Consider the following 17,835-nt stretch of genomic DNA (forward strand, 5'->3'; position numbering starts at 1 on the left):
GACACCGTCCGGTCCCATTGATGCTGTGTTTTTTGCTTTGGAGAGGGCAGCTCTCACCTGTGCATCTGTGATGTCAGGGAGGCTACACTCTGTTGGGATAGACATTTGCTCTTTTGGGGGGGGGGGAGGGGGGGAGGGGGGAGAAGTTTGCACTGAACCTGTCTGCCAGGATGTTGGCAATGTCTGTGGGTTCAGTGTATTTTTTGTCATTTTGCACTAACTCAGAGCATATCTGGGAGTTGCCACCCAGGTTCCTGACATAACTAAAGAAGGTCTTGTGATTATCTTTAGAGTCTTGCGCAATTTTTCTTTCGAAGCTGGCCTTAGATAATTTTATGAGGGATCATAGTTTCTTGCTAGTACTGATCAGAGATGCCTTCCTCTTTTGGGATTTTGCTCTATCATGTAGTAGCTTCCTCCTTCTGTTGTATAGCTTATTTATGGCTGGGGTCCACCAGACAGGTCTTCTGCCTTTAGAGGAGGGAGTCTTGGTTTTATTTGGGATAGCACGATCCATGCATTCCTGTAGGTGTCCATAGAATGCATTTGTAAAGGATTCTGCGGTTTGGGCAGTATTTTCCACTGGCCCGGGGACTTTGAAGGATTCCACCTCGGTTGTGAGAAGTGTGAAGTTTGCTTTTGAGAAGTTCTTCACTGTGGTTTCCTTGGCTGGGGGTGGGGACGGGATATGGATGTCCAGTGAGATTAATTTATGGTCAGATCTTACCAATGAGGGGTGTACCTCTGGTATGGAACATAGAGTCCCCATGTTGGTGATGATCAGGTCCAATATGTTTTCCCCTCTTGTGGGAGTGGTGACCAGTTGTTCCATAGCATTTGAGTTTATAAATTCTAGGAACCGTTGGGCGAGGGTGTTGGGGCTTGAGTAGTGCTCCCAGTTTATGTTTGGGTAGTTGAAGTCACCCAATATGATGGTGTTTGGAGAGATCTTCATATTCTCCAGTGTTCTCAGGAAAGCTGAGTGGGGTTCCTGAGTTTGGGAGGGTGGTTTGTAGCAGGCTACAAACTGAAAGGCAGTTTTGCCCACTGTTAGTTGCACAATGATGGTCTCCAATGCTTCGTGCAGTGCCACTAACCTGGAGGTGTGGGTATCTTTGATGAATATGGATACTCCCCCTCCTTTTGTGGATCGGTCCGAGTTTTGGGGCCGAAAAGCATGGTATGAGGTATAACCTGGTAGTGCTGGGGTGCTCTCAGGAGCCTTGAACCAGGTTTCTGTTACTGCACAGATATCGATATTCTCCATACTGAGGAGAGCCTAGAGTGCGTGCATCTTGAGGTTTAGACTTCTGGCGTTGAGCAGCATTACCCTTAGTTTCTTTTTCCTTGTGTTGTCTATGGAGGTGGGTTTGTCTTGCCTTGCCTAAAGAAGGCACTATGGGGGTGGCAAGAACCTTAGCCAATATTCGAAAGCCCAGGGGTGACAGGTGCAAGCTGTCCCTAGCAAAGCAATGTGGCTTGTCGAGCATGTCATCCCAGGCTGACAGACACTGGATCCCCTTTGAATGACACCAATACTTTAGCCAATTGTTAAAATTGATCATTCTGTCTTTATACTGTGGCATCATTCTTGGTGAGGGTAAGATGCTACTCAAGGTCAGGATCATACCGGCCTGGGCTACATGATCAGAGAGCTCCTCTATGTCTCTTTTCATGAAGTCCAGGGAGGTACGTCTCAGGTCATTCACACCAGCATGGACAATGACGGAGTCATATTTGTACTTGCTTTGGAGTGACTTGAGTGCTTGTGTTTATGTGGCGGATCCTGGCACCCGACAGGCAGCTTACAGTAACCTTCTCCTTGTTCAGCCTGGTGAGTGGGACGTCAGTGTGTCTGACAATACAGTCACCTATTACAAGTGTATTAGGTGTGTTGTTTAGCCTTAAGGGCTGTGACTGTGTGGCACACTGGCTTTGTGAACTATGTGATACAGATTTTTATTTAGAGCCTCCGAGTATGTTTGATGGGCAAACAAGCATAAACCCACACAAGTGCAGAGTTTAAATACCAGAAAAACAAAAGTAAAGTAGAAACACTGAAATTGACCAATCATCCCTTGTCCCTGAGCTCTTTGCTCAACACACTATGCCAGACCAGTTCCAACCAGTTCACTTACTCCCACTAAATGCAAACAGGCCCCAGCCAACACAACATGGCAGATGGCATAGCAGGAAATGCAGGAATCACGCAAACAGATCTGGATAGAGCAAAACCTGTAAATAGACTATGCTAAATATATGTAAACTCTGTTTAGGTTGATTTAACACAGCAGAACAGAAATATAACAGCAGCAAATAAGCAAACTGATTTAAACAAATTAACCAGTTATCCAATAAAAAGCTCAAAACTGAGCCCTGTTCCAGTCATCTTCAATCAGACAAGTTCTAACCTCACTCCTGCCACTAGGGTGCAGGGGAACCCTCTCCAAAAAAAGATGGTCTGGATTAGAGCTCAACTTATGCAAACAGAGCTAGATTCAGCAGGTCTGAATCTAGCCTATGCTACAGCAAACAAGGCACACCAATTTCAGAAAGAAACAGTTCAAATAAACAGGCACAATAAGCCTTCAACCAGCAATTCCCACCTCAGAAGCACATACTCTACCCTCTCCTCCCACAAGAGTGTAGACCACAAACCTTCATAATGTAAAATAACTGGCCCGAAGCCCAAGTGCTTAAACCAAAACTAAGACACTTTTAGAATAACACACACTAAGCCTTCAACCAGCAATTCCCAACTTAGAAGGATGTAAGCTACCTCTCCTGCCACAAGAGTGTAGACCATAAACCTTCTTAATGTAAAACAACTGGCCTGAAGCCCAAGTGGTTAAACCAAATGCCTTAGAATAACAGTTACAATTTAATCAGGCTACTAACAAGCAGTAATAAATGCAGCAGAATAAATGCAATTGAATACTTTTAAGAACAAGCAGCAAAAGCAAAATAAAGTAACAAAGTAGGAAAAACACAAATACAGTAAAAGCAGAAAAAGTGCAATTTTTATTTTTATTTATTTATTTTAAGGTTAAATGGGAAGGGATGAAACAAGATAATTCAAGACTGAAAAACCAAGGGGGTGGGCCTTCCCAAATGATCTCTCTCTACTCAGTAGAATGAGCTGATGAGATGGGACTGGGAGGAGTGTACAAGATTAGATTTATAGTAGGGGCAGGCAACTCAAAAGCCACTAAATTTAAGAACACAAAAAGAACTGAGTGGGTGGGAGAAGAATGCAGCCAGAGATAAGTAATATTTAGAGCAATGCAGACCACACAAACACTTCAGTTAAATACATATATTTCTAAATAAAAAAAAACAATGCTGTTTCTCAGCCCCCCCCCCCCCCCCCAACGCACACACACATGCACACACACACTAAACTGATGCTAGTCACAGTTTGCAAAGGAATTCTTTGGTAACTTTTTTAACTGACCCTAGCCAAGAACTCTTAAAACTCCAACAGAACAGAAAACTTAAAACAAAACAAATGTAATACTAGAATAAGATGCAAAATAGAAGTGATCAAACCTTAAATAAAGAGCTTCAAATCAAAAATAAATGCAGTCAGAGTGATATTCAGAGCAATGCAGACCACACAAAGCAAATAAACTGGTTACGTTTTGTCCTATGTTTGCTAAGTGTAAGAGTTTCACCTATTTACTCAAAGCACTTTCTTAAAAATGCACTCCGAATTACTGAGTTTTTTTGTAGCTGTGTTTACACCTGTGAGCCAGATACAGAATAAATGATGGACTTCTTCTCCTCCACATGAAGCAACGCATAATACTGATAACCAGAGTGATCCTCGGCGATGGAGTATATCTGTTTTCCTGTCATCAAATTCCATAGGCGAAGTGTATTGTCAGCAGAGCCTGAGATGGCATGACTACCATTCCTGATCACCTTTACACACTTGACCTCATCTGAGAAAGAAAGCACAGGCTTTAGTTATGCAATCTCGTCTCTGTTTTTCAAACAGGTAAACCAGCATTTCAGAGTCTGAGTCTAAGCATTTCCACATTCATTTAAACTCACCAGCTCTTCATTGTTAAAATGTTCGCATAGCTTTCTTGAGTAGAAGCAAAAAATGCTGACAGCTGCCAAAAGCCTATTACCCTACTCAGTCTTCTTTTTTCATGCATGATCAGTACTGTGTTAGTATAATGCATGATGGCTGCACTGTTAGTATAATGCATGATGGCTGCTGTTTTGGTATAATGCATGATCGCTGCTGTGTTGGTATACTGCATGGTGGCTGCAGTGTTAGTATAATGCATGATGGCTGTAGTACTGGTATACTGTGTGATAGCTGCATTGTTGGTATATTGCATGATGGCTGCAGTGTTAGTATATTGCAAGATAGCTGCAGTGTTAGTATAATGCATAATGGCTGCAGTGCTGGTATAATGCATGATGGCTGCTGTGTTCGTATAATGCATGGCCATTGTGTTGGTATACTGCATGATGGCTGCAGTGTTAGTATAATGCAAGATTGCTGCAGTGTTGGTATACTGCATGATGGCTGCAGTGTTACTATAATGCATGATGGCTGCAGTGCCGGTATAATGCATGATGGCTGCAGTGTTAGTATAATGCATGATGGCTGAAGTGTTAGTATAATGCATGATGGCTGCAGTGTTAGTATAACGAATGATGGCTGCAGTGCTGGTATAATGCAAGATGGCTACAGTGTTACTATAATGCCATTAAAGTACATGCCTGCACTTTAACTTCCATCTGACCTGCCCTAGAATTCATAGATTGCCTGGGTAATATGCAAAGATGCACAAGTGAATTTGTGTACTATGCAACGGATTTGTCACTGCTCGCTATCATAACTCTGCTGGACTGAACACATGAGAAGTTTTGCAGCTCTGTGTAAGTTCAGTAGTCTGCTGGCCTAGCCTATGGGAGTTAAGCCCTTGTGCATCCCAGTGAACTATTCTACAAAGATTCTAGTGTAGTATGCAGATTCACAGAAGTTGATGTAGAGCACTGCAAAAAATACTTAACTGTATGCAGCTATTTGCTGCTTTGCATCTACCACTTTTGAAAAAGGAATCAAAGCAGGGCACATAAGAGCAGCTTTGCCCTGCTCAAACTTCCAATCTAGGTAACAAGTACAGTGCAGTACAGTGTATGCGTGTGTGCGTGTATATATGTATGTAAACTGTGACAGTGTGTGAGCTGTTACTATGACTGTAATTAAGTGTTTACTGTGACAGTATATATGTATTTGTGCGTCTGCCTGTGTTTAATGCTTTGTGCCTAACATGACCTGTAGGTAGTATGGTGGGGAAACTGTAGATACTGAATCAGCTGGTTATAGATTTGTGTCTATCAATGTGCATTTGTGTGTTTGTCTTTATCTGTGTGTCTATGTGAGTGTCTAAGTATCTGCACAAATGGTTTGTGTGTGTGTTTGTTGGGAGTAGGACTGCATACTTGAGTGTTTAAATGTAGGTAGATATTTGCATAGTATCACAGGGTGCTCTTCTGAGAAGCTGTTTAAACTAAGATGAATGATTCATATTCTTGCAGATTAATGTGCCATGTACATTTGTGTGACTTTGAATCACATGAATTTGAAGTAGCATGATACATCTTATCTCAGCAAGGCAAGTTGTGATGCTGCGTGTCATGACTTGGAATTACACCTCTGCATTTTTCATTCTGAAGAATAATTTAAAGGCATGTCTTCTGTGCAGGTACAGCACTCTTACAATTACTGAAATTCACTACAGACCTACTTTTTTAATTCAAGGTTATGCAGCTGCATAAATAAATGCTGCACGTAAGCATGGCCATAGATACTCTGGAGAAAAAGACAAATGGTAAAACTAAGATGGCTCTGTTCTGGTTGAAAAACTGTTGAGCCTAATTCAAGAAACAAATACGTTTATGCTGTTTGAACTAGAGAATGGCATTTTGTTGATAGCTCGTAATTTCTCTCTGAAAGCCATATTTCAGAATTACTATATTCCAAGAACCTTATTATAATCTTATGAAGAATAATTAGATGCAACTTTTAAAAGATAAAAAGGGCAGAGGAGAAGCCTCATGTTCATGTATATTACAGAAGTATAAAAACCAGACTGTTAGCAATTTGTTAAAGTCTGAATTATACTCTGAATATCTGAAAATAATGAAAATGATGCATGAAACATAACTGACATGCAAATATTAAGATACAAAGAAGTTATGTACCTACCATAACGTTCCATGTTAGTTGTCTTCATCTCGCCTTCCTTCTTGCTGGTTGGGATTGGTGCGGATCCTCGGCTCTGACTCGGCCATCTTCAATAGCTCCAGAGCTGTTTAATGGCTCGAGGCTACCCTTTATCCCATGATGCCTAGCACTAGCTACCCAGATCTCGTTTGTAATAGCTAACCCCAGACTTAGCCAGAGAACCAACATGCCCAAGAAACAGGTTGAGCATACCTATCATACTCTCTAAGTCAGTAGAGGAAACAAACCAGGGGCCACTCAGCTAGTGAAAGCAAAACTCCTCTCGATCCAATAGGACAGGGGGATGGAGGGTGGGACGCAAGCAGGAAGGCGAGATGAAGACAACTAACATGGAACGTTATGGTAGGTACATAACTTCTTTATGTTAAGTTGTCTATCTCGCCTTCGTTTTTGCTGGTTGGGACAGCTTCCCTAGCAGCTACAATCCTGGGCGGCTCATTGGAACATACTCTTCAGAACAGTGGAACCAAAGTCAGCTCTGCTCCTGGAGACCATATCTAGCTTGTAATTAAAAATAAAAGTATGAGGATTTGCCCATGTGGCAACTGCACAAATAGAATCCATGGGCAACCTAGACTGGAAGGCTACAGAGGTGGCCAAAGCCCTAGTAGAATGACCTTTCGGTTTGATAGGCAACTCTTTGTTTCCAAATTGATAAATGAAGGTAATAATGTGAGACAACCACCTGGATAAGGTCACTTTGGAAACTGGGAGACCTTGTTTGCCTAGAGCATAGGAAAGGAATAGTTGGTCCGACTTCCTTGTATCCTTGGTCCTATGCAAGTAAAAATGCAATTTTCTGTGAACGTCCAATTGGTGTAATTTGTATTCTGCCTTGTTGGTGTGGTTAGGGAAAAACACAGGAAGGTCTATAGATTGGTTTATATTATTTTCTGAGCAGACTTTCAGAAGGAAAGATGGATTAGTCCTCAGAGCAACCCTGTCCTTATGAAAAACCAAGTATGGAGGACGAACACATAGTGCCTGAAGTTCAGAGAAGCGTCTGGCTGATGTAATAGCTACCAGAAAGAGTGTTTTCCAAGACAGTAATTTAATTGAGGAGGACGCTGCAGGTTCAAAGGGGGGCATAATTAAGGAGGTTAGTACCAAATTAAGGTCCCAAGGAGGAGGGGGATCTCTCACTGGAGGTCTAAGGAGAGTAGTCCCTCTTAGAAAGGCTTTACAGAGCTTATGAGACATAATGTTTGAATTAGACAACACAACATGAAAGTTAAAATGGCCGCCAATTGAACCCTGATTGTAGCAGAAGCGGACCCAGAATGAAAGAGTTGTGCTAGGAACTCCAAAATTTCCTGGACTGGGGCTGAAAAGGGATCTATGTTCCTAGCTTCTGCCCAACAAGAAAAACATTTCCATTTACTAGCATAAGTTTTTCTAGTCGTGGACTTGTGGGAGGACACAATAATCTCACGCACGGCCGGGGAAATGCTGGGAAGCCTGGCTAGGGTTGGAAGTGGAGCAACCAAGCTGTGAGTTGGAGTGTTTGGAGGGATTGATGCAACCCGCCTGACTGATGAATCAGTAGGTCTGGAAATGGATCCAGAGTCCAGGGCTGCTCGAGAAGGTAATGATGCAGGAATGGAAACCATATCTGTCGAGGCCAGTAGGGGGCAATGAGGATCATTTTGCAACCCAACAATATAGCTTTCTGTATGAGCTTCGGTATCAGGGGAAACGGAGGGAAGGCATAAAGAAGTCCCTGAGGCCAATCGTGGTCTAGAGCATCTCTGGGTGTGTGACCTGGAAGTGGAAGAAGGGAGAAGTAGTTGCTGCATTTGCTGTTGAAAGGGGTGGCAAAAAGATCGCAGCAAGGCTATCTCCATTTGCGGAAGATCAGATTCGCAACTACCTGATTCAGAGACCACTCATGAGGCATGAGAATAACTCTGCTGAGCCTGTCCGCTATGACGTTGGACCTCCCAGGGATGTGCATCGCAATCAGAAATCATTGAGAGGAAATCGACCACTGCCAGAGTCTAAGTGCTTCTCGACATAGGGGATAGGACCCGTTTCCGCCCTGCTTGTTGATGTACCACACCACTGACATGTTGTCCATTTGAATTGCAATGGTCCCAGAAGGGAGAGAGTCCTGAAGAGTTTGCAACGCTAGGAGCACGGCTCTCATTTCTAAGACATTTATATGCAGATGGTACTCGTGAGGCTGCCAAGTGCCTTGGACTGTCCTGCCCTGATAATGCCCCCCCACCCTATCAGGGAGGCATCTGTGGTCATTGTGGCAACCGGAGGGGGCTGAATGAAGGGTCTGCCCTGAGACACTAGTGCGGAGACCATCCACCAGGAAAGGTGCCTTTTGCATGCTTCTGTAATCATGATCATGTGAGACATGGGCAGCTGTTGGAAAGACCACTGTGTGAACAGAAGCCACTGAAGGATTCTCATGTGAAAGCGGGCCAGAGGGATTAGAAGAATTGCCACTGCCATGGAACCCAGAGTTTGAAGGACGAACCTGACTTGAATCCTTTTGTTCTGCATTAGAATTTGTACTTGCTGGAAAACTGTAGACAACCTGTCTGGCGGTAGCCTTGCGGACATGTTCCTTGTGTCTAAGTCTACTCCTATATAGGTGATAGATTGACAGGGCAACAAGGCAGATTTTTCGAGGTTTATTGTGATGCCTAACTGGGAGCAGATTGTGATTGTGTAGTCCCCGGCTTGCAGAAGTTGATGCCCGGTAGTAGCAGTGAGGAGCCAGTTGTCTAGATATGGAAACACCTGGAATCCTCGACGTCTCAGGTGAGCCGTGACCACTGCCATACATTTGGTGAACACCCTGGGGGCTGTGGTAAGACCAAAGGGCAGAGCTCTGAACTGGTAATGACTGGCTCCCAGCCGGAAGTGAAGGAATCTCCTGGAGCGCCTGTCCATTTTGATGTGATAGTACGCATCCTGAAGATATATACATCACATCCAATTATCCTGACCCAGAAAGGGTAGAATGGATTGTAGCATGACCATCCGAAACTTTGTTCTTTGAACAGACTTGTTTAGTCTGCTGAGATCCAGAATCAGTCTCCAGTCCCCTATCTTTTTTGGTACTAAAAAGAACCTTGAGTAAGTTCCGGATCCGTGTTGGTCTGCCGGGACTTCCTGGATGACTCTTTTTTTCTAGCAGTTTTGAAACTTCTATGACTGCTTGGTCCCTCAGATTGGGTGGAACATCTGGAAGGGATTTGCTTGAAGGTAAGGGGGTTGAGAGAAGGGAATTCTGTAACCTCTGGATATAATTGACCATACCCCATTTGTCTTGCGTTAATTTTTGCCAGGCTTTTGGGTACAGAGAAAGTCTTCCCCCGACTGACTCCAGAGGTGGGCAACCCTTCAGGGATGTTGAAAGGGCTTCTCAGAGAAAGATTCTCTGTTGCCCTGGTTCTGCGGACCCCCTCTGCCACTAGGGCGGCGTCTGTTGTTGTTTCCCCCACTGCCCCTGGGGGAAAAATCACTACGTGTGTCAGGCGAGGCTCCCTGGGATTTTCGGAACCACATTTTACCACTCTTCTGACCCTTGAGGTATGGTCTGGAAGGAGTGGAAAAACGGACTACCACAGCAGAGAGAGCCTTGCCTTCTTGCTCACACCTAGTCAAAGTGTCTTTCACCTGTGGTCCAAAAAGAAAGGAACCATCAAAGGGGGTGTTGGTGAATGACGCTGTAAAGGGTTCCGCAAAATTACACAGCCGCATCCAGGCGTGTCTCCTACGGGCTACACCCGTACCTGCGGCTCTACTCGCACCATCGGCTGCATAGGAAATGAGCCTCATGGAGGAGTTGACTACTGAATTAAGAGTCGCCAGCTGGGAAGCCACTTTAGCTTGAGCCCCCTCAGCAGATGGATCTTGAAGGGTATCTCCGAGCTCTTTAAGGAGATCCCTCTGAAGCCAGGTAAAATGGTATAAGTAGTTCAGTGACCTCACAGAAAAGGTCGCTGAAGCAAACATTCACTTCCCATATCTGTCCATTATCCTAGACTCCTTGTTAGGATGATGGACAGACGAAGAAGTTTCTGCTAACTCCTTTTTTGTGGCTGCTGCTACCACCATGGCATCCACAGGAACACCTTTGGTAAGGAACTGCTTATCATGGGGTGCAGTGATAAACTTCCCAGGTCTCCTCGGGGTTGGTTCCACTGTATCTGGGGCTGACCAAGCCTTTCGAGCCACCACTGACATAAGTGGATCGAAAGGCGGAGAAATCCAGGAGGTGGAAGGTCGGGAACCGAATGCATCTAGGAATACAGACTCATTCTCGGTAGGGGCTAGGGGATTCCAGTTCCCCCTCTGCTTAAGCATTTCGAGGATGTCCGAAAAGGAAACATCTTCAGAGGGGGATCTCGGGGACCCTTCCGAGTCATCTAAGTCTGTATCAGACGTGACAGACTCAAGGGAGTCAATGTGCTTCCTCTTGCACTTCTTCTTATGAGGGGGCTCCTCTTAATGATCAGGGGAGGCCTCGAAAGAAGAGGAAACACCCAATGGGGTGCCCTGGAGCGCCAGTTCCCCACGCTTGGGGTCTGGAGGAGGAGCAGAGGTTGGCACAGGCACTACATGGGACGGAGCCGATGGGGCCGATAGTGGAGCTGACTCAGTGGGCAGCACATTCCTCATGACATCGAAGGTGTCCCTGCCACGATGCAGAGAAGGCTCCGGTTCTGAGGAAATCGGAAGCCTTCTCCGCACCGAGGGAGATGGCTCCAAGGCCGATGTAGGAACCGAGCTCACCTGCACCGAAGCTCCGAGAGGGAGAACAGGGTCAGGGACAAGGGTCCGATTCCACTCGCCCCCTCAGAGCCGACAAGGGAGCCCCAGCGCCCAGATCCCTCGACGGACGGCACCATCAAGGGATTCGGAGCCAATGACGGAATCGAAGGAGAAAGAGTTATCGGAGCCAATGGTTCCACTACTCGAACCCCAACGAACTCCGGCTCCGAGCTGAATGGAGTCGGAGGAGGAACATCGCTAGAAGTGGACAGAGCTGACACCTGTTGAGGAGGGCTGGACAACATCTTGGCAAGTGCCTGCGACTTAACCAACCTACTGACCACTCTCTCCACGTCGTGATCCGAGAGCCTAGAGGATCGAGAGGAGTGAGAAGATCTGTGACTGCGCTCGCTCTGAAGCAGGGGAGACCGAGGAGCTGAATGAATCAATTCCAGAGAGGGGGACCTCAGCCTCTTGTGGCTCCGAAGTTTCTGATGGAGCCAACGGGAAGACAGTCGTATCGGTTCCAGTCGGAACCAAAGTAGCAGGAAGAGTTTGAACCAAAGACGGCTCCGAACTTGGAGCCGATAATTTGGTAGCTTTAGGGGATTTCACAGGCTGAGTCTTGGCCGGTGAATCCTGGGGCTTTAAAAGACCCCTAAGAATAAGCTTATTCTTGCGCTCCTGCAGAACTCTTGGACTAAATGCATGGCAGATAGAACAAGAGTCCTGCAGGTGCACAGTGCCTAAACAATAGATGCAAGGTGTGCCCATCTGTCAGAGACATTTTCTGACAGCATGAGTCACACTTCTTGAACCCAGACACCTTGGATTCTTTAGACATCCTGAAACCAAAAAAAAAACACAACAGCTAACAATAATATACAGTCTACAGGAAAAAAACTCAGTAACTAACTAAAGATTTTTTTTTTTTATAAATAGGAAGCCTCTAGCTCAAATGGCTGGCCTATAAAAAAGATAGAAGGAAAGCCTCTAACTTAAATGGCTAACCTGACAGAAAAGGATAAGGAGGGGGAGAACTCTCTAAATTAAACGAGTTCTAAAAAGGGGGGGGAAGGAACTCGTACTACACACTTAGCTAATACCACAAGTATAAAACTCAAAGTTAACAATAACCCCTAGGAAAAATACTATTTTTTGTAGAAAAAAATTCTATAATAAACTTAATACAAGCCTGAGCCAGAAAAACGACACCTCGCAGCTGAAGCTGCAAACGAGATCTGGGTAGCTAGCGCTAGGCATCATGGGATAAAGGATAGCCTTGAGCCAGTAAACAGCTCTCGAGCTATAGAAGATGGCCGAGTCGGAGCCGAGGATTGGCTCCGATCCCAACCAGCAAGAACGAAGGCGAGATAGACAACTTAACATCAAATGTTACTGCATATTGCACTTGTATATCATTTCTTGTATAAAGAAAAATGCTATGATATTTAGAGATAACTGACCATCATCATACAGTTTAGTTTGTACCTTTAAAATATACTACATTTAATGTATGAAATAAATCTAGTACATGGAGTGTTGCAATTACACTCAAAATTCAGGAAAAAGACAGCCTTGTTGAGCACCTTTCTGACATAAGAAATGTGCTTAGCAAACTTTGTTATGCACCTTTTATTGGTATTATGTTCTAGTTTTGTGCTTGAACATAGACAGTGCCCACCAATGAAAAGCAATGAGAAGGCAAAACATCTTTAAATGCTTGCTGTAATACTATTTGTCCTGCTGCATTTCTTTTTTACGTGCAGCAGTGCAAAATATACTACAGCTTTTAAAAATGCTAAACAATCAAAGATGCAGTTTGTGAGACAGTGGCAAGTGTATCAACGCTTTCAAAGCTGTAAAACACATCACATTACTACAATTTATTTTTTTTGCCTTTTTTTCTCTCTGTCTTGTAGTATAATGGAGCATTTACAGCACTGTCTACCAGAAAGACATATATGTCAGTACTTAACATATTGCTGTTTTCAAAGATGTGAAACACTTAGATCTCCTATACTTTTCTCTCACTTTCCTCTTCCTCTGTCTGTGTAACTGGTGCTATAAGGCATAGATAAAGCTCAATGCACTACAAAGATTTATGAATGGATCTCTCTGATCAAAACCAAGCTATTATACATTCTTGAAATGGATATAAAGATTCACCTTTTGAATTTTGCTTTGCTCTGCTTTCAAGGTGAATTTGGACATCTATTTATTGAACATATAACGGTTTGGTTGTGATCAGAGACCCAATCGTAATCCTGTACATTTTAAATAACTAAAACCTTACTTGTCCTTGCTGACTGGGAATGAATTAATAGTAAAAGATTCAAACCCAGGCTTCATACACATTTCTGAAGTGCTGTCATAGTTTATGTGTCATTAAAGTTCGTTTTTATCATTCATTTCCCTGTTACTTAAGAAGATGGATTAATGGTGACTCACAAATTCATTTTTTAGTAAATCGCACCTCACCCAGAAGTACACACCCAATCATCACATAGCATTTAAAGCAATTACAGTACCGCATTTTGCAGGGAAGGTAATTCAATCTCCTGCACTCAAGTGGAGGACTGTGCCTCTCAGCTTTAGGGAAGAAGAAAAACTTCTCTTCCCTGAGAATATATGACCCCAAAGTTATTATCAATATTGCTTCTAATTACTGTTTTCTGATTTGCTATATAGATTTTGGTAAAATGTAATGTACAACAAAGGTTTGTTTGTGTCTTTCGGCTTTTCCTGGTTAGGGGTCGCCACAGCGGAACTCCGGTCCACTAATGATTGGCAGTAGATTTTCATGTGCTGGCTTGCCGGGCCTAACGCACAACCTTCAATGAAGGAACGCCCATTCATGCATGTCAACACACAGAAGACGCTCTAACTGAGAATCGAACGGGCAACGTCTAACTGTGAGGCGACAACGCTACCGCAGCACCACCAGCGCGGTTAATGTACAACAAAGATAACTTAACAACACACAGTTACATTGAAGACTCACTTTTTAATGGATAGCAGTTTCTTAGATTCCTAACAATTTGTTAAGTTAATGTACAACAAAGGTAACTTAAATTGTTAGGAACCTAAGAAACTGCTATCCATTAAAAAGTGAGTCTTCAATGTAGCTGTGTTGTCTTTTCTGAACACGGCAGTAAAGATAAATTTCTACACAGCATGCAACGCTACCAAATATTTTGAAGGTATTTTTTATCTGTGGCAGAAGTGTAACTGTTTTTTTTTTCACTTTTAAATTGTAGCACACTACTTACTACAATGTAGCAAGCAGTTTGCTACAGTTTAGACCACACATGGAGTACTACAGCGCTTAGGTTTGACCGTAAATGCAATACCGATTTTTAAAAAGTGGTATTGCATTAAAGAGAGATCAGGATTGGTTCTTCACTTCCCCAACACTCTGCATCTTAGACAGTTTCCCCTCTAACCCCACCCTAGCCACACTACTGATCTGTGGATATGAGTGAGGAAGCTCATGTCCTTATGACATTGCTCTCAGAAGAAACTGTTCCAAGCTACTTCTCTCACTAATGATTGGTGGAGTACCATATGTAACAAGGATTGAGGAGGGTAGGAGTTGGTATTCCTCCAGAGACTTAAAAAAGGAAAAACTTCTCTTCCCTAAGACTGTGTCACCCCAAAGCTATTATTACACATAGAAGTATTGTTTATAAGTAATGTTTTATGATTTGCTACATAGAGTTTGGTAAACTGTAATGCTCAACAAAAATAACTTAAATGAAAGTTATATACTTTCCATAACAATAGATCTGTTTTGATCTTTTCCGTCCTTCCCCAAATTATGTGTCTTGGATCCGACCTTGGATCTGACTTTGTCACATTTCTCAGACTTTAGGATCTGTAGCTCAAGCTCCTCCCCTTACGCATAATCCCTCCTGTTCCCAACATTATCTCAGATTGAGTTTGCCTGCAATACCACGGTAAAGCAAGCAAAATTAAGAAGTATGTCAACGCAGACAAATTAGGGCAGGTCACATAGAACATAAAAATAATTCTGATCTGGAGCTGAAAGAGCTAGACACCCTGCCCAAATTGCAGACCAAACCATCATACCAAAAGCCAAGAGGGTGAAATTCTTCCATAAAATGTAAGGAAAAAGGAAGGATGTTTAGGAAGGACAGAAGCAGACAACATAGATCTATCATTATGGTAACTACATAACTTTCTTATCTGATGTTGCCTTTTCCATCTATTCCTCAACTGATGGGACAGAGTCCACAGATGCTTAGCTCCAAAGGTGGTCTAATGGAAGGTTGTTCCAGAGGATGGCAGAACCAAAGCCGTCCTATCTCTGGAAAGTAAATCCAGTTTATAGTGGGAAATAAAGGTATGAGCATTAGACTAGGTGGCAGCAGCACAAATGACATCAACTGAGACCCTAGAAAAGAAGGCTGAAGAAGTAGAAACCGATCTTGTCGAGTGTGCCAAAGACTGCTTAGGAAGAGCCAAACACTTCTCCTTATAAACACTGGAGATGCAACCAGTCAACCATCTAGTTAAGTTAACTTTTCAAACGCCTTGTCCCAGCTTATCTTTAGAAAAAAATACAAACAGTTGATCTGAGTTTTTGAAAGGTTTGGTTTAGTGGAGATAAAAACATCATTCTCTATGCACATTCAACACAAGGAGCATGTATTCTCCTTTATTAGAACATTTTGGAAAGAAAACAAGTACAGTAATGCTTTGATTGAGTGAAGTCTGCATAACTTCTTTAGGAAAAAAAAGAAGGGTTGGTGTGTAATGATATCTTGTCCTTGTGGAAAATAATATTGGAAGGTTTGGAAGACAGGGCTTGGAGTTCCATTACTTTCCTAGCTGAGATAATGGCAACTAGGAAAAAAGTTTTCAAAGTCAGGAATGTTAAGTACACCTTACCAGCAGGCTCATATGTGGTTTCAGTTAAAGCTTGGAATAAAATAGTCATGTCCCAAGGAGGAGTAGGACCCATAAGCGGAGTTCTAAGAAGAAAGGTACCCTTGAGAAAAGCTTTTCATAACTTGAATGAATCTAAGGGAGTACAAGTCTTTCCAATATGAAAATTGAAATGGCTGCTAGGTGAAATTTCACAGTGGAATAGCTAGCTCCATTGTGGAAAATGGAGTGGAGGCAAGACAGTCTAATACTGCTGGAATATGCACTGAAAAGGGGTCTAAATTTCTCTGACAGGCCCAAATGGAAAATCTTTTCCATTTATTTTTGTAAACTTCTCTAGTGGAGAGCTTCTGAGAAGACATGAGAATGTGGAGCACTTAGAAAGAAAGTCTGGAGTGACTAGCCATCGTTGGAAGTGGAGAAACCATGCAGTTAGTTTAAGGGCTTGAATGTCTGAAACAGGCATTTTAGACAGATGAGAAAAAAGATCTAGAATGGGATCCAGCACCCAAGGGGTGTGTACCAGATGAGGCCATAGAAAAGGAAAACACACCTGATGAGGCCAGAAAGGGGCAATGAAGATGACTTTGATCTTCCTTTGTATTGCTTTCTGAAGAAATTTCAGAATTACAGCATTGCTGGAAAGGCATACAAGAAACTGGACAGGCAGTCATGAATCAGAGCATCCCTTTGTGACTTCCCCCTGGGGGAATCTGAGCAAAGAACCTCCTAGATTTGGAATTAGCAGGAGAAGCAAAAAGACTGCAGCTTGGTTGGCCTCACTGGTGAAAGATTTGTGTCATCACTGCTGGATTGAAAAATTACTTGTGAGGCAACAGAATAGCCTTACTCAATGCGTCCACTAAGATGTTGGAGTTTCCTGGTATGTGCATTGCTATTAGAAACTGGTGGGAAGATATCACTCACTGCCATATTCTCATTGATTCTCGACAAAACGGGTAGGAACATGTTATCCCTTGCTTGTTAAGGTACCAGACTGCCGACATGTTGTCTGCCTGGATAGCAGTCACCCCTAGGGGTAGTACATCGTGAAGAGCCTACAACGCTAGGAGAACTGACGTCATCTCTAAGACATTAATATGAAGACTGGCCTCTGATTTAGGTCACATACCTTGGACTATCTTCCCCATGTAATGACCCTCCCACCCTAGTTTGGAAGCATCTGTGGTCACGGCAGCTTTAGGAGGGGAAGGGACAAATGAACAGCCCCTGCATACTTCTGGAGATTGAATCCATTAAGCTACATGAGCCCTGCAGATGACTGTTAAATTAATTCAAAAATGTTTGAGTTGGTATCTGATGGACCATTGAAACGCTAGCATGCACTGTAACACTCTAATGTAATAGTTTGACAAGGGAACCAAGGTAATGAAAGCTGCTAGTGACTCCACAAGTTGTAGAACCAGTATGGCAAGTGGAGTCTGACATGACAGAAGCTGCAGGGCCTGGTTGCATAATGCAGATAACCTGCTGTCTGGTAACCTTGCTATCTGAATGATTGTGTTTGAATGGGCTTCTATGAATTCCAGAATTTGTACTGAAGAGAATTGTGATTGTCCTGGTTTACTGTAATTTCTAGCTGGGAACAAAGCTGGAGCAAGTAGTTTCTGGCCTGGACAAGAAAAAACCTGGTAGGAGTAGTGAAGAGCCAGTAGTCTAGACAGAGGAACACCTTGAACCCTTGCAGTCTGAGATGAACTGCATCCACTGCCATGCATTTGATGAGCACCTGGGGAGGCTGTGGTGGGACCAAATAACAGGGCTCTGAACTGAAACTGATTGTCTCCCAGCCAGAAGTGAAGAAAGCTCCTGATGTGCCTAACTTGCTGTGGTAGTACGCATCCTGAAGGTCTCGAGTGCATCCAATTTTCCTTCCTCAAGAAGGGAAGGATGGACTG

General features: G+C 43.4%; 1 protein-coding gene across 1 annotated transcript in view; it reads right to left on the reverse strand.

The window, feature by feature from the left end:
- Nucleotides 1–17,835, reverse strand: part of NWD1 (NACHT and WD repeat domain containing 1) — a 1,242,814-nt gene that overhangs the window by 160,894 nt on the left and 1,064,085 nt on the right. The window contains exon 11 of the mRNA XM_044090721.1: nt 3,745–3,944. Within this exon, the coding sequence (XP_043946656.1) occupies nt 3,745–3,944 (200 nt within the window). The remainder of the gene's footprint in view (nt 1–3,744; nt 3,945–17,835) is intronic.

Source organism: Protopterus annectens, chromosome 13.part0 (genome assembly GCF_019279795.1).
Source record: "Protopterus annectens isolate FY-2018-M chromosome 13.part0, PAN1.0, whole genome shotgun sequence".
Taxonomy (NCBI): domain Eukaryota; kingdom Metazoa; phylum Chordata; order Ceratodontiformes; family Protopteridae; genus Protopterus; species Protopterus annectens.